This window comes from Podarcis vaucheri, assembly GCF_965113315.1.
Source record: "Podarcis vaucheri genome assembly, chromosome: 13".
NCBI lineage: Eukaryota > Metazoa > Chordata > Lepidosauria > Squamata > Lacertidae > Podarcis > Podarcis vaucheri.
Genome location: NC_138751.1, coordinates 19,245,802 through 19,270,006, shown reverse-complemented (window position 1 = coordinate 19,270,006; position 24,205 = coordinate 19,245,802). Strand labels below are relative to the sequence as shown.

The 24,205-nt window shown below is 44.3% G+C and overlaps 1 protein-coding gene across 1 annotated transcript in view; it reads left to right on the top strand.

The window, feature by feature from the left end:
- Positions 1–24,205, top strand: part of CACNG6 (calcium voltage-gated channel auxiliary subunit gamma 6) — a 30,422-nt gene that overhangs the window by 5,392 nt on the left and 825 nt on the right. The window contains exons 2-3 of the mRNA XM_082197124.1: positions 21,163–21,237; positions 22,973–23,110. Coding sequence (XP_082053250.1) covers positions 21,163–21,237; positions 22,973–23,110 — 213 coding nt within the window. The remainder of the gene's footprint in view (positions 1–21,162; positions 21,238–22,972; positions 23,111–24,205) is intronic.

Sequence of the window (24,205 nt, the reverse complement as noted above, 5' to 3'; positions counted from 1 at the left end):
TTGCACTGCCCCAAACAATACATGAACACAACCATCCTTCAGAAGTCTCATTTCTCCAAATTGCAAATGGCACTCCAGCCAAATAATGTGTGCAAAAGAGCACAGATAAATGTGTATAAATGTGCATATTAGTGAGAATAACATTAAAAATTGAACTGTATTTGCAAAATATGCAAATTAGGAAAGAATGCATATACAAATGTGTGTATTAGGAGTAATGCACACTGAAAAAGCTGACATATTTTCATGAGGACTTTTTAAAAATTGCAAACTGGCACAGTAATGTGAACTGAACTTCAGGTATGAACAATGAGAAACTGAGCAAAAGTGAAATTGACAGATTTGCTCATCATAACCCATATCTAACCCCCATTTCTTAGATTTCCAAGAAACTGTGGTGATCATTAAACACAAAGGGAGAATTCCGGCCTTTCAATAGCTGCATTAGAGAGAATTTCAAATGGTCCAGGTTGTCATGCAGGGATGCAAAATTCTGATCCTCCTGAAACTTCCTGTCCTACACAACTTTAAAATGTTTTAAGAGTATTATTATCCTTTGCTTCTGCATCGACACATCATATGGGTTTTCTGAAACATCTTGCCACTAGCCACTATCTAGAATTGTTTCTGAATTTCACCTAAATCCAAATCTCAGGAAATTTGGAGTAGCCTGTTCAGGGGAAACATCTATAGAGATTTCTTGGGACACACACACACACACACACACGATCAGCCCATTTTCTTGGAATGATTCATGTATCTCTTCTCAGTGTTGAAGACAAGGTGTTAGTCTGTAGCCCCGGAAAGCATTACAGTGGTACCTCTAGTTGCGTACTTAATTCGTTCCGGAGGTCCATTCTTAAACTGAAACTGTTCTTAACCTGAAGACCACTTTAGCTAATGGGGCCTCCCGCTGCCACACGATTTCTGTTCTCATCCTGAAGCAAAGTTCTTAACCTGAGCTACTATTTCTGGGTTAGCGGAGTCTGTAACCTGAAGCGTATGTAACCTGAAGCGTATGTAACCCGAGGTACCACTGTACTCTTTCCACTTGAGATATGCTAATATCAGCTATTGATTACATTTAGATCCCACTCTTCCTCCGAGGAGTTTGGGGGGGGTAACACACATGGTGCCCCCTTTAACCCCCACCACATCCCTGGCAGGCATATTGGGCCAAGAGATGGTGACTCTCCTAAGGTCATCCAGTGACTTCATGATGGAGTACAGATTTGTATCTGTGTCTACCCTAGTCCTGGTTTGCATTTCCTTGCCAGGCAATGCTGAAAGACTCCTTGTTCAAGTGTGGATTATTTGACGGTGTTTTAATCTGTCTCTTTCCTTTTTTCTTTCTTTCTTTCTTTCTTTCTTTCTTATTTTATTCATCAGTTTCTTTCTTTATTATTTTGTTTAGACCATTTCTACACTGCTTAATATGTATAAGAAATATCCAGAAATATCTAGAAATATCCCGTGTACAGAAAACAAAAACAACAGTTATGCAACTCTGTTCTTTATAGCATTTGCTCTCTAATGCAGAGGTGGGCAGCTGAGGTCCTGGGGAGCAGATACAGGCCATAAGACCATTTTATTTGGCCCTTGGCAGTCCTAACCAATTTTCATCAAGATGTAGTAAAAAGTTTGTTCCCCATCTTTTTGCTCATAAGGGAAAAGCAAGAAAAACGCTACAAAGCTATACACAAAGGAGATACTCCTTGCTTTAATTATCCTCTCTTGGATTTTTTATGTCAGATTTATGAAATTTGAGCTGTGCCTGAGTCCATGTTCTCTGTAACTTATGAAACCTTTACTGCTAGATAGCCCCAACTTTACTATGGGTGAGGTGTCAGCTCATATACAGAAAATATAGTTCTGGTCTCCAGACTGCCTACTAGAGAACATATTTACCCCTGAGAAAAGGGCAAGGTGCCCGTTCATGGTTTAATCCCCCTTTCCCCCTGAGAACTTAAACTTTCAATTTTTTATATATTAAATTTAGAAGCTGTAAAACAAGCAGGTTCATTTTTCTAAAAAATGCCCCTCTGTCCCTTCTATATTAGCTGATTCCTGCTACCAACTACATGTTCTGGGGGGAAGGGGAGGGAGGTGAGGAATCAATAAATAATGGATGCACATCAATCATGCTTATGCATATCATTCCACAGTGAAAGCCACTGACTAGCTAAAGCCAAAAAGAGCATTTGTGTCTTTTAGACTTACTTATATGTGATGTCTGCTACTGAATTTGCATAATGTATTCCTTTTCTAGCATTTGGGGTGTGTCTCACAGAGTGAGTTGGGAGGAGAAGATAAAGCACAGTATTTCTCTACAAATGTCTGAATTTTCTATTGCACAGTGTCTGCCTCTTTAAATGCAAAGATCCTCTGCTGCATGGAATCTTGTTTATAGAGTATCAGGTGTTTTGATGCAGGCAGAGATTTTGTGGCGATGAAGTCGCCTCTGGCAGTAATCGATTAGAGCTGCGCTAGCATCACAGAAGGACAAAGCATGTCTCTGAATGTCATTGGCTAACACAGTCTGGGCCTAGAGCGGGGAATGGCAGGAAGCAGTATGTAAGGAAGAAAGGATGGAAGTTGCAGAGGGCTTAGGGAAGCTGGGGCAGAGGGTATGGTCCAGAAGGAAGGAGGAGACAGAAAGCTTGGAAAGCGAATGGGCAGAGGAGTGAAATGCATATGTCATGGTGAGGAGGTAGAGGTGAAGAAGGCTGAAGTTTGCCTATTAGTGTCTTAAAATGATGGATCAAACTAATGTTTATTTATACTATTACTAGGACAGTCACCCCTGCTCACTCTACTCCCCAACCCCACCTACTTGCCAACCCCTTCCTACTCCGCAACCCCTACTTGCCAACCCTGCTTCCTTTACAGCTGCCAATCCATCCTCCCTTTAACCCTCCCCCCTCACCTATCTCTCCCCCCCACTGCTTGCCACAAGCCTTCCCTTCAGCCTCAGAGCTCATCCCCAGTCCTTCCCCTCACAGCTCACTACCACTCCTACCCCCTTTTAAAGGAAAGGGAAAGCACTTCAGAGCAGTTTCCTGAAGTGCCTCTCCCCACTCTGTTACAGCCCCACCGCAGCTGCATTTAAAAGAGGGGGAAAGAAGCACCACAGAACGTTTGTGAAGCACCCCCCCCCACTCCCGTTGTTAAGCATGGCTGCAGTGGCATTGAATGAATGGAGGGAGGAACTTCACAGAGCAGTTTGCAAGCACATTAAACTGCTCATCTAGGTCATTTACCACCCTGTCGTCATGCTGGGGTTGGCATGTCCACCTTGGCACCCATGGAATCCTCAGCAAGATGACAGCCTCACGTTTTTATGTATATAGGAAGATATTTATATCCCACCTTTTCCTTCTAGGAGCTCAAGGTGGCATGCATGCTTTTTTTCTCTCCCATATTATTCTTACAGTAACCCTGAAAGTTAGGTTAGGCTGAGAGACAGTGACTGGCCCAAAGTCACCCACCCAGTGAGCTTTTTGGCCACATGGGGGCTTGAACCCTCTCCCAGGTCCTAAGTTCAGCACTCTAACCACTACACCGCTCTGGCAGGCCTCCAGCCAGCTTCTAATGCAGACATTGTGGAGTGATTCATGGCTACCTTTTGCCTAGAAGCAAGGGGCCATTTTGGCTAAGCAAGTACAGTCAAACCTTGGTTGTCAAACACAATCCATTCTGGAAGTCCATTCAGCTTCCGAAATGTTCAACAACTGAGGCGCGGCTTCTAATTGGCTGCAGGAGCTTCTTGCACTCAAGTGGAAGCTGTGTACAGCTTCCAAAAAATGTTCGGAAACCGGAACACTTACTTCTGGGATTTTGGCGTTTGGGAGCCGAAATGTTCCAAATCAGAAGCGCTTGGGAACCAAGGTTTGACTGTAATTCAGCTCAAGAATGTCTCCTGTTTTGTTATTGTCAGTAGGGTATGTTGGGATGAGGCCCAAAGCTGGAATAGCAACAATCGAACTTGCAACATGCCATGTTGTTTCAGGAAAGTGGGTAGGGGACGTTCCAGAAGGTAGGGTGTTATGTACTGAGTTGAATAGGATCCAAAATGCAGCAGTCTGATTGGTCCTAGAACAATAGGCTCCAGAATGCAGCAGTCTGATTGGTCCTCAGGAGCCACCCAATCCAACTCCAGGTGGAAGTGAATCCACAAACTGATTGGCCTACAGGAGAATCCCAGAGTTAGCCAATCATGTGGGGCCCATTGTGTAAATAATATATATAAAGCAGACATTTCGGGGGAACTTCCATTCCTCACTACTATGAGCTGAATAAAGAGCATGAAATCCACACTTGACTCTGAGTATATTTCACAGGACAAGCCAGAGTGTGATATAAAAACAACTGGCAAGTGAGACCGTCAGAAACAACAGGCACCCAAGCATAGTGAGGCCAAAAGCCAAGTTAGTGCAGGCCCTGTTGTATGGAGTCAAGAGGGGAAGGAATTGGAAAGCACCAGGCTGGAGCCAAGTAGGAGTAGAGAAAGGCCAGACAAATTGTGATTTCATCCAAAGGTGGGCAAAGGGCAGGTCTGGATCAACTTGTAGATAAAAATGTGCATATTAGTGAAAGTAAGCTACAGAGATGCAAAAAATATGTACACTAGTCAAAACTGCATACTAACTGTATTCACTGGGAGATATTTGCCCTAAAGTGCTGATGAATTTTTATGAGGATTCTGTTTATAAAATGGCAAATTGCAGAAATGTGGAGAACTGAATTTAAGATTAGGAAAACGAGAAACAGAGAACTGAAATAGACACCTTGATCCATCTCTACTCTCTACTCTAGATTATATTGCAGAAATGAAGCAAGAAGGGGGTGGGGGGGTGTTAGAGTAACCAGGAGTGGGTTATCTGAGCCCCTTTCAGTTCTGGTACTCAAGAAACAATATTGGGCTCGGAATAATTTAATTCTAATTGTATGTCTTTTGCACTGGGGTGCAGCTGGTGGATATGGGGGTTCTAGCAAAAAGCAAAGTAGATCCCAGAAGCCTAAAGGTAAAGGGACCCCTGACCATTAGGTCCAGTCGTGACCGACTCTGGGGTTGAGGTGCTCATCTCGCTTTATTGGCCAAGGGAGACGGTGTACAGCTTCCGGGTCATGTAGCCAGCATGACTAAGCCACTTCTGGCGAACCAGAGCAGCTCACGGAAACGCCATTTACCTTCCTGCCAGAGTGGTACCTATTTATCTACTTGCACTTTGACGTGCTTTCGAACTGCTAGGTTGGCAGGAGCAGGGACCAAGCAAAGGGAGCTCACCCCGTCACGGGGATTCAAACCGCCGACCTTCTGATCGGCAAGTCCTAGGCTCTGTGGTCTAACCCACAGCGCCCCCAGAAGCCTAAATACTGCCAAACCCTGGTTCCGTGTCAGGATCCAGGGTTAGCAAAAACTAGTTAATAACTAGTCCTTCTGAGGTCCAGGGCAGCATCTCAGCTCTACACCTAACCCGGCCATTTCCTGGAAACTGATACTAGAGGAAAATAAAACCATTTGTGGATCTTTAACAGTGCTGCTGCTAAAAGTTCCAATTTCTCACAGCTGAGGTGGACTGGTCCTCCTTGAATAAATGAACAAATGGGGAGGGAGGGAAACTCACATCTTGATAGAAGTGCTGAAATGGCTACCATGGGCATAAAAACATGACGGTACTCCTTTCTGATGTGTACCGTGACAAAAAAACCCCAAGCCCTATATAAGTTTTAAATCCTCCAGCAGCTGGTGCCCAGCGCTGCATCACTTCAACTTTCTCATCACCCATCAGAAGCATTCTGTTGATGAATGAGCTTCCTTGCATGGCGCCGCAGGCAAAAGATCACTGAAAAGTTCCTCTCTCTCAAGCCCCGAGCAAGCCATTGATTCATCTCCAATCTTGGGCACATGCCAAAAATTAAGATTGTTTGAGAACCAAACTGCACATCACCTTTGCTGATTCTTTATGAATGAAATGCAGCTGTGGGAGCTCGTCAGCTCGATCGGAGCAGCTGCATGCACCACTTTCCAAATCAAAGTCAACCCCTCAAGCCTTGTGTGTGTCTTACAATGTACATGTGTGAATGAACCTTCAACACCACTGGCTGAAATTTCATACCACCTCATGCTTCTGAGAGGTTGCCAACTTTTTACAGCAGCTTTGTGGTTCAGGATTTGTTGTGCAGGTGACCACGTTTATCCCTGTGCTGTGCAATGTTTCACCTGATGGTTTTTGTATATGGAATTGTTGTTAGAGGCACATGAGCAACCAGGTTGGCTGCTGAAGTGTGTTAAGTGCCGTATTTTTCGCTCTAGATGCACCGGACCATAGGAGGGGGAGAACGGGGGGGGGATTCTCCCCCTCTCTGCTCAGCGCCCCTTCAGCGAAGCGGCAGGAGAAACGGAGCCCCTTCCATTTCCCCTCCCGCTTCGCTGAAGGGGCGCTGCACAGAGAGGGAAAACTATGCAGCGCCTCTCCAGCGAAGCAAAGCCTGGAGAGCAAGAGGGATCGGTGTGCACCAACCCCTCTCGCTCTCCAGGCTTCAGGCGGCTATCCACAAGCCTTCAGAGCGCAGCGGGAACTCCTGCTGCTCTCCGAAGGCTTGCGGATAGCTGCCTGAAGCCCCCAGAGGGCAGCGGGAGTTCCCTGCACTCCGGGAGCTTCAGCGAAAGCAACGCGAAACCTCTGGAGCGCGGGGGGAGCTCTCCCTCTGCGCTTCAGAGGCTTCGCGTTGCTATCGCTGAAGCCAAGGAGCCTGCATTCACTCCATAGGATGCACACACATTTCCCCTTCATTTTTGGAGGGGGAAAAGTGCATCCTATAAAGCAAAAAATACGGTAATTACCTGATGAAAAATTAAGACGCATGTGTGAACTGGCAGACAATGGCTCAGTAGAGAAGCAATCTTGGCAAAAGACCCATTGCCCTGGGCTAAATTTTGCCTGCTATCAATAGTTATGTCCTCTCAAAACTCACGTCAGCAAACTTACCAAGGCCAAAGTTAGAAACAATGTATTTGCCAGGACCAAATACTTGCTTGGTGTGCTGCTTTGACAGGGTTTTCCTAGCCAGCCTACATTTTTCTGAAGGCTTGCCCTTTTCACTCACACCCAAAAACCTTTCTGCTTCATTTCATCATAGCAGAGCTGCTCTTAAATCACTTCCTGGCTAAATGACTGTGAGCTCCAGGTGCAAACCTATCGCAAAAATGGACTAAAAGAATCCTTTGATGGATTAATCCTTATCATTATGGTCCTCTTCCCCAAACAGCAACTACTCCATCCACAATCATTTTGCAGACAAATTGGAGAGCTTAGAATGCCAGACAAATGGGAGGCAGGCAGAGAGACGGAAGGAGCAGGGTAGTTAGCTTGGAGAAAAGAAGATTAAACGAAGGCGTGATAACTGGTTTCAGATGCTTAAGAGGCAGATGGAACCCATGAAGGAAAACAGAGGGAATGAACACCCCTTCACTTCTGAACTGTGAAAAAAAGTATTGTGCTTTTGAATTAGGTGGGCTGGGTCAGTTTGGCTTTACACTTCACAAGAAAAATGCCTAAAACAAGCCAGGTTGTGGCAACTACTTCAAGAAACAGGTTCAGAACATAATTAAAGGGCATTGATTTATTTCATTTATTAGATTTTAAAAGGTGGTGTTATTAGTATCATCATCAACACACTCATTGTTCATGATGTTTTGCAAAGCGTAAGAGATCAAGTCTCTGCCCCAAGGAATTTACAATCTATCTATCACACTTCATTTCATGGTATGTAATGATTTGGAGGGAAAGGGTTTAAAACACTGGGCTGTTGTTTAATAAAAAGGCAACTTGATGAAGAGGGGATAGGATTCTTGGTCATGGCAATGGCAATGCATGGATTTATTCATTTATTTATTTATTTATTTATTTTAAATAACATTTACTCACCTTATGCTTACACATTCCATTAAAAACAGCGTTACGGAACAGTAAAGAAGACAGATCAGTTATTAAAAACAGTAAAATAGCAGAAAACGACAAAATACTAAGCAGCAAAAAAATGGCAAAAAAATGTTCAAATCAATAAGCAACATTAAGCAACTAATACAGCTGTGCAACCACTTCAGATGAATCTCAAACCAAAGCAAGCCTTGTCTGAAGTGAGTCAAGACAGCTCCAGATTGGTCAGAAGTGAGTTTGATTGATACAAAGTGCTTTGGACCAATCCAGAGCACAAAACACTCTCTAAGAAAGCCAGATGGCCTGTCTCCAAAGTGTTTCAAAACAACACCAAATAAGAAGAATGTAAGGGCGGGGAAAGGGGAAGCAGGAGAGCCAACACTTTTCCCATCAGTGTTTATGGGGAGAGGTAGAGAAGTGTTAACAACTGCTCTCACTGCTTTTCACTCATTGGGAAGCTCTCTGAACACTAGAAAGTATTGGATAGCTTTTGCTGCACTTGTATTTTACTTATTCTTCAGTTTCCTACTCAGTCTTTCATGTGTGTATATATATATCTGTTTGTTTTCCAACCTTTCCTAATCAATCCCTGTCCCATCCTCAGTCATCTGTTCAGTTTATATTATGTTAATCCTTCAGTTCATACCAGTACCCAACCTTTCTTATTTAACTGTTGGTTACAAGTCCTTTCCCAATCATTCCCAGTTCCATCCTTAATCTTAAAAATAAAAACAGTTTGTTGTCTTAGTCTTACTATTGACTCAGGCTGTGTCAGTTCCCTTATCCCTATCGCCCACAATTTTGGTCCAAGTTTTTTTTTAGCTTAGGTATTCAATCTGCGTGGACGGGCAGAGTCCCCAGATCCCGAGCGGTCCCCCCCCCGTCATGTAGACTAACAACTCAAGACAACGTGCTATGGGATTAAATTGGCCACAACTTTATTAAATTTCAAATGTGGGTAGACCTTGGCTCAGGCATTGGGCGTTCTCCCTCCCCAGTCCCCAGCCGGGGACCTAGAGAGCATCAGGGTTATCCAGTGGGGGGGGGGATGGGCCGGCTCTGGAGAACATATGTTCAAGCAGAGATAGCCACCCCCGTTATGCCGCCGCCGCAGGGGAGAGCAATGACGACCTTTCAGCGTACGGTCAAAGCCTCCCTTCAGAAGCCCCTTTAACGGGGAACACTGGTATCGCCGCCGCAAAGAGGAAGATGGACTAAAGGATTCTGCCCAAGGCCTGATACCGCCAAAGTTGTGACGTTTTGCTACAGGAAAGGCGAAACCTGCCAATGCAGGGAAATTCCTTTCCAGCCCTTTAACAGCGACCTTAACGTAGCAGCGCCCGCATACCTGTGAAGAAAAGTTAACCTGCAAAATAAGACATTAACTGAGGGTGGGGGTAGGGTGGGAGAAGCTCTGGAGCCAAGTGAGGATTCCCAGGTAAGATCCTCCCTCTATTGTGTGGGCAGGTAATCCCTCCCCTACGTGGCCTGGTCTCCTTGGCAACGCTTCCCCCAGGTGGGATTGGACAACTGACTGAGGTAGGTGGAGACCTCCAGGTATCCCACCTGAGGGAAGGCAAAGCCAAGCCTATGCTGATGGAGCCGCTCCAGATCCAGGGGCTGCACGCATCCACGCAAAGGGCGCCCCCCGTTTTAAGCGGGGAGCGGTCATTATTTGCAGCCATGTTCTGTCTTCTGTGCCTGCCTTTGTTAGTACTTTGGCTTGAGCGTGTGTGCCAGAAAGTCTTATAAGTACATTGTACACAGTCAGTGCACAAGCACACAGTGAGTGTATAAATATTGAAGTTTTAGCACTAGCATGAGACATCTACAAAGCAACCATGGTGCCACCACCAGAGGCAGAGATGGCAGAGCTGCCAGCCAGTACCAGAGGCAGAGATGACAAGCAGTGCTGGCAGTAGCAGCAACAGCACTGGCCAAATTGGTCCTTTTCCCAGTTAAGCTAGTCTATCCTAGTGGAGTCTGTGGTGGTGGGCAGCAGCAGCAGCCCATGCAGATTCTTCCTTGTCCTGAGTCTGCTGGTAGTGGGAACAAGCCTACTCCAATTGCCAAGAGATTATTTGGGGAGGAAATAGGCCCTGGCAGTAGCAGCATTGTAGGGGCATCAACTGTGGTTGGAAAGGAGAGGAAATCCAGTCCACTGTTGGACATCAACACCTCTGAGGAGATGTGTCTGCTGTCCTTAGCTGCCTGAACATGGGAGCTTGAGAAATGGCAGGACTGAGCACTATGCTGACTGTACAGTCTTTAAAAATACTGTATATGTTATTTTTTGAAAAAGACATAATTTAAAGGTGGCTAGCACACACCGAAAAAGCTCTGGATCCAGGCGCCTGCAATTTGGTACAGATACTCACCCCTGGAAGGCCTACCATGTCTCTAAGTTGCATTCTTGAAACAACAAGAAGGTTTTGGCCATTTTACCTTTAAAGTACTTACAGTATTTTAATTTTTTGGGGGGAGGGAATCATCTTTAACATGGCTAGCACAAAAAACCTGGATTTACCTGTCTGAAATTTGGTATGGTTAATCCCCTCTGTGGAATGCCCTCCTACCAGATGCCAAGGAAATAAACAACTATCTGACTTTTAGAAGACATCTGAAGGCAGCCCTGTTTAGGGAAATTTTTAATGTTTGATTGTGTTTTTAATATTCTGTTGGAAGCCACTTAGAGTGGCTGGGGAGGCCCAGCCAGATGGGTGGGATATAAATTATTATTATTATTATTATTATTATTATTATTATTATTATTAGGCTACCACGTCACCAACTTTCATGCAAACAAACAAAAAAATATGGCTGTGTTTGTTTCCCAGTACAAATTAATGGGAGATCTGAAGGTTCATATTTCTGAATTCAGATTTGGGGTTCGAATCACGTCAGATATGCATTGATCTGAACTGAATTGGGCCCCAAACCAAAGGGCGGGGAGGCTTGCACATCCAACCACCAACCATTTATTTATAAGTCAAGTTTCCTAATTTGGCAGAGACTTCTAAACTCTTTCAACTGAACACACATAGATACCTGCTGAAAGGAGCGCATGCACGCAGGGTTATTGGGCGTGAGGCTTGCATGCCCCTCTGCACAGTTTTGACCCTTGCCTGTTTAGGCAAATGCTTGAAGACGACTACAGTGTATGAATGCAAAGATGCCCAGTGTTGGGGCTTTCCCTGAAAATGACACACAGATTATAATCCTGTCCTTCCGATATGAAAATGAGCCATCACCCTGCAGCTCAAAAAATAGTCCAGTGATACAGTCTCAATACAGAGCTCCAGAGACTAAAGACCAAGGCTGAAAAGGGGGGGAGGGACCGGGGAAGGTTTAAAGCAGGCATGTCCAAAACCCGTTTCAGAGGCCTAATCCGGCCCGCCAGTTGATCTAATCCGGTCCCTGTGGCAGTATATGTCTTGGGTTAAAATTGTAAAGGGGGAAAAAAGCTCAGCAACGTTAGTCAGCCCTTGCGCATGTTCATTTCAAATCTGGCCCTCTTTGAAAAAAGTTTGGGCACCGCTGGTTTAAAGAAATAGAAATGAAAGAGTGCCAGTTATATCTGGACACATTCCCAGTTTAGAAACGAGGCACCAGTTTTTCACAGCAGGAGGGTAATGACTTAGCCAGGCGGCCATGGCAGGGAAACAGACTCTCTCCATCAAACAGAAACTAGACGCCTGTCTAAAAGAGACAGAAGATGGAAGGGCTTGATTTGGATGTCCCTCTTGGCTTTAATCACAGCTTTTCTCATACACTTTGGTTCTGCATCCAGTTGTCTGCACAAGCTTAGCACAATGATATAGACAGGCTAGACAACTGCCCAGGAGGACATAAATCAAAGGCACCACTTGGTGCAGGCTGTAGTCCGTTCCCAATTTGTGGGACAGAGCTCCTGCCCACCCCCCACCCCTGGAAACAAAAAATCTTGAGCCCTTATTATGCCCAGGAGAGAGAGGGAAAGGACAGATAGTTAATTAGACAGATAGATAGACATGGACGCTGTGATATCTGTTTCTAGAAATTAAGGAGAGATACATTTCTAGATGCTGGGACTCTAGACAATCTAAAAAGAAACAGTGGTACCTCGGGTTACATACGCTTCAGGTTACAGACTCTGCTAAACCAGAAATAGTGCTTCAGGTTAAGAACTTTGCTTCAGGATGAGAACAGAAATTGTGCTCCGGCGGCGCAGCAGCAGTGGGAGGCCCCATTAACTAAAGTGGTGCTTCAGGTTAAGAACAGTTTCAGGTTAAGTACGGACCTCCGGAACGAATTAAGTACTTAACCTGAGGTACCACTGTACTGTATATGGATTCGTGATGAGAGAAATGCACACTGTGCCTCCTCAGGGAAAACTTTAACCATTTCTTACTTCAAATGTTCTGGAGCTCAGTCCTGTCACTGAAAACCAATGCAGCTCGAGTGAATAGCTGTCTGAATAGCACATTTATATTTCTGTCTGCTCTGTTTTTATTTTTCTGATTTTTTTCTAATAATATTGTAATGATTTTTAAGCCAACTGTTTTCTTTCCATTAACCTTTTCTTTGTTTCTGTTAGTATATTTATGGGTACTTCCAAATGGGTGTTTGCTGTGGGATCAGTGCTCCTCATGAATGTATTTTATTTTATTATCATTATTTTTGCAGAATCCACACAATGTCATATACACCAAAATGCCAGCCTATATTCCCCACCCCACCAAACTTCAATTTAATCTGGATCTTCCCTTTCTGGGGAAAATCTGATAAATTAAAAAACAAAACAAAACAAAAAAACCCCTGCTTACCAACTACCCATCTGTAATACCTCAGCAACCTGCTTTACAACCCACCTGGAAGCACCCTATGCTATTAACCTATTGCAAGCAACCTGGTCATTGTTTGGTAGGAAGTAGTGACCCCAAGATTAAATTTATATAGGAATCAATTTCAGTCTCTAACTTTTCCAAACCTGTGTTTAGTTAGCTCAATTTCCACATCAGGTTGTTTTTTTAAGTCTGCATGGAAATTTGTGCACAGTATCATGTATATTTATCATGCTAGCATTCTTGTATGTATTTTGTATGTATTTTGCCTAATATACACATTTTAAAGAAACCTTTCCTAATACAATTTTTTGTGTACACTTTCCTTTACACTTTTTTTTTGCATTTTGCAAATTTCAAAGGATAGCTGTGTTTCGGTTTTCCTATGAATGCAGAAAGTGTGAATTAGACAGACTCAAAGGAAAAAATGTGAGCTAGATGAATTTCTCCACCATCCCTAAACATGAGTACTGCTTCCAGACTGAATGAGTTAGCTATTGGCCTCCTCCTGTGACTTGACCCAGTTGCTTGAGTAATCTAACACCATTTGGTTTGCCAGCCTCTTTCTACATCAGCTTTCTCTCTTTGGCACACTGGAACCACCAGGGCTGCATTGGTTAATCTGTGGGGACCAGCAGGCAGGCAATTCTTTGCTATGGAACAGGGCAAGAAGGATGATTGTTGTTGGTGCCGTGACTTCGTCTTTCCTTCGAGCGGCAAGTTTCTTCATGCGTGGCGTGAAAGCACAAAGGAAAATGTGTGAGTGATGTGTATCCCCAGTGTCTCATGCCAGGAGGAGCTTGAACCAACTCCCCATAGACAAGATTCACAAGCTGTTCCTGTAGTACAGGGATGGGTAACTTTTCCAGCTGTTGCTGCACTACAATTCCCATCATCTCTGACCATTGGCTATGCTGGCCGGGGCTGATGGGAGGGGGTCCAACACCATCTGGAGGACCACAGGTTCCTATAGCCCAAGGATATGCTTCTCAGAATAGGGAATGTATGAACAACCTCCCATATAAACCAGTAATGCTGCTAGATTAACCAGTGGTCCATCTAACTGAGCAGCAGCACTAGGCTCTATTTTGACTGGCAGTAGCTCTCTAGGGTCTGAAGCAAGAGATTTTTCCTCATCCCAGTATCCTTTCTCACCCAGCACTGCCAGGGATAAAACGTGGGATGCTCTGTCACTGATCTATAGTCACTTCTCATATGAGAAACCAGAAGCATGTTAGGAAGACATACGATTGAAGCACACACCTCATACTCTGCTTTCATGTTATGTATTTTCTTATCCTAAGATGTAATGCCAGCAGCAGAATACAAAATGAGCTAAAGAACTGACTCCTTTCCCCATTGTGTAGGTTCTAATGAAGACCCTGGTTATGGCCTACAGCAGCCATTGAAAACAGAGCTTGCTGAAGATGAAGGGTGAGGTGGTAGAGTTGAAAGGATATAGGAAGAGGAGAAACTCTACAAGATTTGAAATGTTTTTTTGAAGTCTGGAGAAAGTTCAGATAGGAAACCTGTAAGAAAGCATATTGTCGAAGCAGAGAGACAGAGCAGAAGAGGCAGAGAGCTATTATTTCCAAAGAGAAGACTTTATTGCAGAATCACTGGGGCTCCTTGTCATTGATAGAAGTTTCTGAGAGATGATTTAAACAAAGGTGATATGACCTAGGTTCTGTCACTCCATAAATGAAATTCACATTTGGTGTCTGGTGAACTCCAGTCCTAGAGCTGCAACACTTTACTGGATTTCTGAAGAATTAGATTTGTCTGATATCCAGCTATATGAATGACCTTTGACAGCTGTGACCCTCCCATTCTCTTTTTCAAGTTGAGCAATATCTGAAGAAGAATGAAGCTTAGAATAACAAAAACCTCTCAAAAGTCTGAGGATTTTTAAAGCATGCTTCAGCATTAATTATCTAACAAGTACTTATTTGGGAAGCAGCTGGTGGCAAAGCTAATCAACATAAGGTGAGTAAATTAGCGGCAAGGGCCAAAATCGGATATATAATAAACATAGCAGCAGCAGGGCATCAATTAAAAGCAGCAATACAAACATAAAATGTTATTTTAAAAACTCAGGGAAATAGAACTTCATTTATTTATTATTTTTATACTCTGCCTTTCCTCCAATAAGCTCAAGGCAGCATACACAGTTGTCTTTCACATATAAATTTTATCATCACAATATTGTTAGGTAGGTTAGGCTAAGACAACTACTGGCCCAAGGTCACTAGTGAGGTTATGGCAGGTGAGGTGGGGGGTGAACCTAAGTTTCCCCCATTCTAGTCTGACACTCTTAACTACAACATCACGAATCTTTGTTTCGTTTTTTATTTTGTTTTTAATTGGACTATCAGCAGCAGCAAAAATACACATCAGGCTGGCACAATAAAAATAAAGGGCTGAGCACACGTAGAATAAAATAAAACCCATTACTGTGAGGAGACTCCCAAGGGCCAGACAGAGAAGCTTGGGGTGGGGGGGCTGCAGGTTTGCAGCTGCCATTTTAATTCCTCACAATCCCACCACCAAGCACCACTCTGGGGCATTGTGGGAAATTTAAATGGTGGGTACCCAGACCTAGCCACCTGCCACAGTCCCCCTTAGACCATGAATAGGCACAGGAAGCTGCCTTGGGTTGTATTGATTGGGCAAGGTGGTGCGCGACCTGCCTCAGGTGGAAGAATCTGGGGCATCATTAAAGATATATTTTTTCTGTTCAGTAATATATGCATGCTATTAATGAAACTAAAGCCCAACATATTTTAACGAGAGTGTTTGTTATTAATTATAATTATTACCATAATGGGGATGGGTGCCTGGAGCATGTCTGACTGAGGGTAAGAAATCAGCATGTGGCAACTCCAGACGATTGATTCTGACCTCAGAAAAATGCCCTGCACTAAGGCTGCTTTCTTGTTTCCTTTTTAATTTTCAAAATTTGTAGAACTCCTCTATCCCCATAAAGCAAACAGGAGGAGTCACAAGGTTAAAAAAGGATCATAAGGAGATGAACAAGGAGTCAGCTAGTAAGAAGGCACCATTGTGTGTCGCAACTGCTACACCTGTGAGGTGTAATGATTTTGAGTGTTAGATTTACATTCAAAGCAGTGGTTCCCAAACTGTAGTCATGAACCACCAGTGGTCCACGAGGCTCATTCAGGTGGTCTGTGGTGTGTCTGTGGGTTTGTGGCTGGATATGGGAGACGGCACATCCATCACATTAAATATCCATTTTGATTTCCGTTGTATATTTATTGCTTCTTTCATTTCTAATACAGTGGTACCTTCAGGTTACATACGCTTCAGGTTACATATGCTTCAGGTTACAGACTCCGCTAACCCAGAAATAGTACCTTGGGTTAAGAACTTTGCTTCAGGATGAGAACAGAAATCGTGCTCCGGCGCAACAGCAGCAGGAGGCCCCATTAGCTAAAGTGGTGCTTCAGGTTAAGAACAGTTTCAGGTTAAGAACAGACCTCCAGAACGAATTAAGTTCTTAACCCGAGGTGCCACTGTATTGTATTACAATTTGAATTATATGGAACTGCAATTGTTGCAATGGGCAGGAAAAAATAATTAAGTGGTGTGTGTGTCCCCGGGCCCTCAGCAATTTTGAAGTGGCTCATGGGAGGAGGTTAAATTTGGCAACTTACAGGGATCTGGGTTCAAACCCAGCCCTTAGCCACAAAGCTTATTCGGTGACGCTGAAAACAGTCTCTTTAAAGCAAATTTGGGTTTTCTGCGGATTGGCATTTTTCAGTAAAGAGGAAGTTTCCGCAGGGAAAACTCTGGAGCGAAACAAAGCGTGGTTGCACACGGAGCTTTAAAATGTGGGCCATGGTGTAAAAAAATGTGGAGGAAATTTAAGTGCGGATGGACCCTGAGCCCCAACCTGCTTCCCAGGGCTGTTGTGAGAATGAAAGGGACACACAGACACATTCACACACCTGGCTCTTGGCCCTGAGTTCATTCAAGGAAGGATGGGATTAAAAATACATCAAGCAAATAAATCATGGATTAGCAAAATGGACAACCAGGCCTCACTGGAATAGGGTGTAGCTTGATGGCTTACATCTGGCTGAAAGCCAGGACTCCTGGATTGTCAAGGAGAGGAAAGTGAAATCAGGGGAGTTGCAGCAACCGTTTCTGGTTGCTGTGGGAAGGAACTGGGGCTTGGTGTGACATAATGGGAAGGCCGAGAGCCAGGGCCCCTATATTCAGCTGTCTCCCACGGTTGGGTCCATGAGCGATTGGTTTCTTTCTTAGCCTGACAGGGTTGAGTGACTGTGCTGTAACTCAATCATTGGCTTGGGCTGGTGGGCCACAGCTTGGAGCGCAGCCCGGAAAACAGGGATTGGAGCCAATTACTTGGCTAATACTCCTGGCTTATCTCCCTGTAACCAGAGCCATCCCTGCGTTTTGCTGAGCTAGGCCCGACTCTGAGTAACTAACCACTGGAAGACATGTCTGGAAAGTGTACACATGGCAATCATATGCAAGTTTGCTGGCGTGTAATAGGTTTAGTTTTTTAAAGTCATCGATGGAGTTGTCTTGGGCAAAAGCACTATATTTCAGCAGTCTACCTCAGCATTGCTCTCGGCTCACTGACAAAGCTTTACAAACAAAATTAGTGTCTGAGGAAAGGAAGTGGGGCTAATATCGCCCCCCCCCATGCCGCCATCCGTATGCTCAAACTGTGTGAGCCAGTTTATATAATCTGTTACGTACTGAAGTTCTCTCCCTGGGCCAGCAGGGGGATACTGTAGGTAGTTTTCACTCAGGTCCGCATATGCAAATAAGGGATTGAAAGTGATGTTCAGTGATGGAAGAGTTACAGAAAGTGGTTACTGTTGCGTTGTAGTGGAGCTCTATATAAGCAGGCTGGCTGAACCCTTCAGTTCAGTTCTGTTCTGGCTTGTGAATAAACAAGAGCTGTTTGAAGAATCGCTGTGTCGTCTGATATGTCCACCCACAACTTAACATAATCAACAAATCAAATTGTAAAGTCTTTCCATGACTGTTCGATGTTGGGGTGCAAATTTCTATTGGGAGAGAGACAGGGAAATGCGTCCCTGTTAATTCTCCTCTGCCTCTCAGCAGCTTTTGATACCATCAACCATGGTATCCTTCTGGAGCAGCTGTCTGAGTTATGAGTGTGTGGCACTGCTTTGCAGTGGGTCCGATCCTACTTTGATGGTCATTTCCAGAGGGTGGTATACAAACGTACCCTTTTCTCCAATCTATTTATTTGATGGTAATGGTGGCTCCAGCGAAGGCAGCAAGCGAAGGAGGATGGGTTTCCCCTTCTTCCTCTGTTGCCTGGTGTTCTGCTATGCAAGTAGCTGCTGGGAAATTTATTTTCCCAAGGACAACTGTAGTGCTTGAAACTCAGCAACCAATTCAGATTGATTGCCATCACTAATCTCCATTCTTCCTTTGCCCTTATATAATTTTAATATAATACGGTGTGTGCCTTGAACTCTCCCCAGTTCTAGAGGACAGTTAGATAAGACATCACTGCTTTTCAGGGTGAGATAACTCACCATTTAATAATTAGAACTGACATCGAAAAATGAATTTTGGGCCGGAGTGCAATTCTGAACCAAATTCAATTTAGTCTAGTTAGCCTGGGGGCGGAGTTGAGGAGAGATCTGAAAGTATACTGTATTCTCTAATTCAACGTTGTTTTTGTATATTCCAAATAAATTTTCCTGGACCAAGCATATGCTCAGAGATGCCTTTCTTTCATTTTTTCATAGTCTATGTTGTTCAGGACCAGCACCACATTTGAGGGAGCCCTTGGCAAATTGCCCTCTTTTAGGGCTCCTTCTACATTAATAGGACCCCAGTGGTGTGCTTAGCTGGTGGTGACAGTGGCAGGCAGTCATTTTAATTTCTCAGAGTGCCCCAAAGCGACACTGCATTGAGATTGCTCTGAGAATATAAAATGGCCGCCTGCCACTGGCAGGTGCAAGGCAACTAGGGGAGGCACTTGTACCAGTAGTGGGCCTTGTCAGAACACTATGGGCCACATCCTGCTCTACACACTTGTTAAACATATCAGGCCCTGCCACACTATTAATATATTGCGTATACATCTCACAACTACATGTGATGTTGTGCCATAACCTTCCCCTCTTTCCCTGCCTTCCTTTGAATAGAACCCTACTGGTCAAAAACCTAGAGGCAGCTGTTATTGGGGAGAACCAGGGAGCCAGTAGACTTAACATTGAGCATTTTTGTGAGCACAATTATAATTCCTGTAAATGTCTCACACATGCATGCATGCACATTCTCTCTCACTCAACCACATGGTGCACTTGCTCCCCATACCCTGGGGCTACCTGGAATTTGTCCAGCTGCAAAGGCTGCAGTAATTGCTAGCTCTTCTCTCTCTGGGGACACAATTAAATCCACTCCACCAGGCAATGTAAAATCTCGGAAAGGACAATCCCTGAGGCTTGAGAGGCAAGGAATCTTTCTTTGCCCCCAAAACCTCTGCTTCGGTTGCCATGTTCTAGAAATTGTCTCCTTCCTGAGCAAAGTGTGTGTACATAACGTTGGCTAATTACCTTAACTCCCGAGTTTCTCAACAATATCCCTATATGACGCTTAAAATCTATATCCACCAGCAAATATGGTGGGAATTTGGAAAATCTAGGCATCTATCCGTTTCTAAGTTACCACAGAACTGTGCAGCATTTTAAGAAATCATGATGTGCTCTCTGCTTTTTGCTTTGAAAGGCTTCTCCAGATGACCTGTTCATCCTGTTTTGCTTGCACAAATCTTATTATGCCTGTTCTTTCTTGAGCATTCATTCTGACTTGTTTGCAGCGAGGTTATAGAATCACAGAACTGTAGAGTTGGAAGGGACCATGAGGGACATCTAGTCCAACCCCCTGCAATGCAGGAATTTTCTGCCTAACGTGGGGCTCGAAATCACGAGCCTGAGATCAAGATGCTCCTCATGCTCTACCAACTGAGCTATCCCAGAGCCAATGTTGTATGTTGCAAAATTAGCAGATGCACTGCAAATATTAGCATGTGTAGTCTAGAATAACCTCCTAACAGTTCGACTCCACCCCCAAAGGCACACTCTTCCATTGTCTCCTGAGACAGGCAGATGCCAACTAGTTTATAATGTATACAACTGTAGGAAAAAGGGACTGTCACAACATTTGTGGTTAAACAAACTGAGCTATTTTCCGCTCACATATTATATTTTAGTGATGAGCTCCACATGTATGTATATAATAATAATAATTTACGTGGTACGCTGGCCTATCAATTTATTGTCACATGGATTTTACTCCTTACGTCTTCATCAGCCACTGGTTTTGTGCAAGTTTCACTGCAAGTTTGCCTATTTTATAACAATTCCTTGAGGCATCCAAGCAAAAAATTTATGTAACTCCCCTGTCAATGCAGGATTTGTTGACAGGGGCCGAAGAGCCTGCGCAGCCGAGGTGAGCTGTAATAGTCACTCAAAACAACTCCCTCTACGAGCATCTTATGGTGAACTGTCACCGGATCTGCCACCAGCTGGCAGAGAGCAGCTCCCAGGTGTCGAGATATAAGACTCGAGCCTTTCTGATGCTCGATTACAAGTGTCGACACAGTGCCAACGAAACAAAAAGTTGAAAGAGGTACTCATCGTACCAGTTAGGGATTAGAAGCAGTAATTATTTGGGGTTTACTTATAAAGCCTGTGACCCACTTGCAAAGGCTTTGCAACAACCCACAGGTTGGGGAACTCTGCTCTAGGAGAACGGACCCACGGTGCATTTTGCTCTTGCGTTAAGCAGGATAGAGAGAAAGCAGGCATATATATTTGCATTTTAACTTAAGCATCCTAGCTAGCGGCATTTTAGAGAAGTGAATTTGCATTCTTGTGTTCTCCACTACCTATGTCGCTCCAGACCGGACCACACCAGCTTTTACTATGTGTTTGCAGCTTTTTGCAATTCCATTTAATTTATGTAACACCAATTTTTATGCTCCCCCCCTTGTAAATTAGAGTGTATCTGATACAGGGATAATCTGACAAATTGGGTAAAACTGGGCTTCAAAGTGCTCCACTCAGGGTCACATACTATTTGTTTCTGTGTTTTGGGGTGGGTGGATTAATTGACACTTTCTGCTACTCCCCTTCCCATAACCACTATAATTCACTTATTTTCTGTTTCTTTCGATCCATCAGATTTGCACAAAACCGGAAAACTATACCACCAGCAAAGCACATTTTAAAAAAATTCTGCACCATATATATCTGGCACAAAGTGTGTGATGAGAATTTACAATAGCTTCCATTTATTTTCCCTCCTTCGCCTTCTGCTCTTGTTTTTTCAATGCCCTTTTCCTGCCTTCCTTTCAGAAGCCAACTGTTCTTATTTCAAATTCTTCACTACTGGGGAGAATGCTCACATCTTCCAGAGGACTACTAAAAAAGGTGAGTCCATCAACCCATTGAAAACAGGGAGCCAAATTAAAAACGCCCATGTTTATTATGTTATTATCCCACCATTCTGCCCAAGAGCTCAGAGTGGTTTACAAACTTAAATAAACTATCAATAAAACACAATTAAAATGATATATGACAATGGCCCTTTATGTCACTTCTAAACAGGATTCTTCAATGCTGGGGCAGCCAATCCTCTTAAAGGAATCCTAGATCAGAATAACAACAACAGCTTTATCTGAGCAGTTAACAAACAATATTTAAAGAGGCAAAGGGTCGGGGGGGGGGGTCCTTCCTGCTACACATAGGCATTTGTATCTCCTCACCATCCAGGGTACTTTCCTCCAAGCAGTTGCCACCTAGCTGGGGGAAAAGCAACAGGAGAGACAGATTTTGAATTACCATATTTTTCTGTGTATAAGACTAGGTTTTCCCCCTAAAAAATAATGTCAAAAATTAGGGGGCATCTTATACTCTGGGTCATCTCTCTCCCCCCCCCCCCATTTTCTTAAATATGAGTCTCCCAAAATAAGGGGCATCTTATACATGGGGGCTGCAGTATAGACGTAAAAATACGGTAACTGAATTGCCCGCCATTTTATGCTCATCTGTTTTACAGACTTTGGGTGTGAGGGGTAGGATAAGTAAATAATAAAAGTGACAGAACAAAGGAACACTTCGGCTCACACAAAGACATGACCCTGAGCACCTCTTTAGTCTGTTCTACCACACACGCCCTACGTGATCCATGTACAGGGAAGGACCACTCTTGAAGAGCAAGGGTCTCTGCCATCACACACAGTGTATTGTGCAGGCTTTTGAGTTTCACAGAGCTCCTCCCTCAGGCAGGCCGTTCTACAAACTGAAACTCGAGGAGAAAACGGGGTTAGTGCTGGGACTGCCACCTGATTAAGGAAATCGCAGTCAGTGTCCCACGCGTTTTCGTGATTGAATCCACTGAGCAATCATTTGGAAACACAGACATTTTTGTTTTTATTAAAAGCAAGAGCTCTGAAGCAACAGGCTTTTGTTTTTGGAGCATGTGTCATATAGCAAACATCACCACAGTTAGAAGAGTGGGAGGGAACCAGGAGGGATTTTGCCCAGCACCTGCAGGTAAAATAACTTTTAGAAAATTAAAAAGATCTGCCCATGCTTTTGGTTGATTAGTCAATCCATCACTCCTGCCCTAGTTTAACAGGAGTGGGGTGGCGTGCTGCTGTCTAAAGCTTTTAAAAACTGTTAAGAATCTTAACCTTAAGCAGGCTATTTAGGTTAAGGCCTGTGCCTTGTTCAGAGGATCTCAGATTACACAGAGGCATGCTGGGACAGACAAGCAGTGGCGGGCGGCTCTCCCTTCGAAAACATAAAATAACCTGCAGTTAGCTGAATCTCTCTCTGGCATTCCTCCCCGTCTGCAGCCCAAGGTCCCTTCAGGCTGGTTTACCATGCCTCTCTCCAGCTGCCCTGCTCCATCTCCTACACTTCCATTCTTATCGGGCCTCACTCAACACCACTCCTCAGCCATGGCTGTTTATCACATAGCACATGATTGTGTCGCTGTGTGTCCCTGTAATGCCACAGAGGCTGAGCATTCCCTTCTGTGCCACACACACAGAGGAAGCAGGTCAAGTGGGTAATTGTGAATCCGTCACTCTTTGTGTCTACAAATGTCTGCTTTATCTCCCTCCACCGCCCTGCTGGCTTGGTTGGCACCGCTGTGTAGAACTGAACATCACGGCGGCCATTGTGTCCCTCGTCAGCATCACCCTAATGGCCATGGGGTCCCTCTGCATCACGGTGGCTCTGAGCAAAGGGGTTGAATTTCTCCTGAAACCAGCATCTTGCTTCTTTATCATATCAGGTAAGGCAGCTCACCCTGCAAAACCTCCTTCCCTTGTTCAGGCCTGCTGCCCCAGCCGCTGCGTTCCTGAAAAACAAATGTCATTTCCAGGCAACCTCTTTATTGGGCATTTGTCCTAATTTGCTTGCACAAAATTAGCAGAGAGGTTACACGACCTTTTTAAAGTCGTTGATGCCCATCTCATTTTACTCTGTGACATTTTTTAATCTATTTTATTCTCTTTCACTCTGTTGCATTTTTTATGTGCTTCCTATTTTGTTTGCTTGGCATTGGGCATCGAATACAACAATAAAGATTGGGTATTTTTTCAGCAGGGAGGTTACACAATGCTGTCTGGTTTGGATCGTTCTTTTTTGTCCATGCAGAGGTTATACAATGCTGCATCAAGCAATGGTTACCCTACGCTTTACTTTCCCATTGCTTTCCTTCATGAGTAAAGGGGGAGTGGACAGAAGCAGGTTTGTTGCAAAAGAACTTCAAGACTACTTTAATTGTGGAAACCTAAGCTTACTAAGCAGAGGGACATGGGTGGCACTGTGGCTTAAATTACAGAGCCTAGGACTTGCCGATCAGAAGGTCGGCGGTTCAAATCCCCATGACCGGGTGAGCCCCTGTTTCACAGTCCCAGCTCCTGCCAACCTAGCAGTTCGAAAGCACGTCAAAGTGCAAGTAGATAAATAGGTACTGCTCCAGCGGGAAGGTAAACGGCATTTCCGTGCGCTGCTCAGGTACTCCAGAAGCAGCTTAGTCATGCTGGCCACATGACCCGGAAGCTGTATGCCGGCTCCCTCGGCCAATAAAGCGAGATGAGCGCCGCAACCCTAGAGTCGGCCATGACTGGACCTAATGGTCAGGGGTCCCTTTACCTTTAAGCTTACTAAGCAGGACGGCTATGCTCTGCTTCCATGGCTGAAGGCAGTGATGCATCTGAATACTAGTTACTAGAAGCCATGGCGGGTTGCAAGGAAAATGCTCCTGTACTCAGGCCTGCTTGTGGGTTTCCTCCAGGCACTTGCTTGGCCACTGAGAGAACAGGATACTGTACTAGATGGGCCAAGCACCCAGAGTTAAGTGAGCGACTGGTGACAGTTAAAA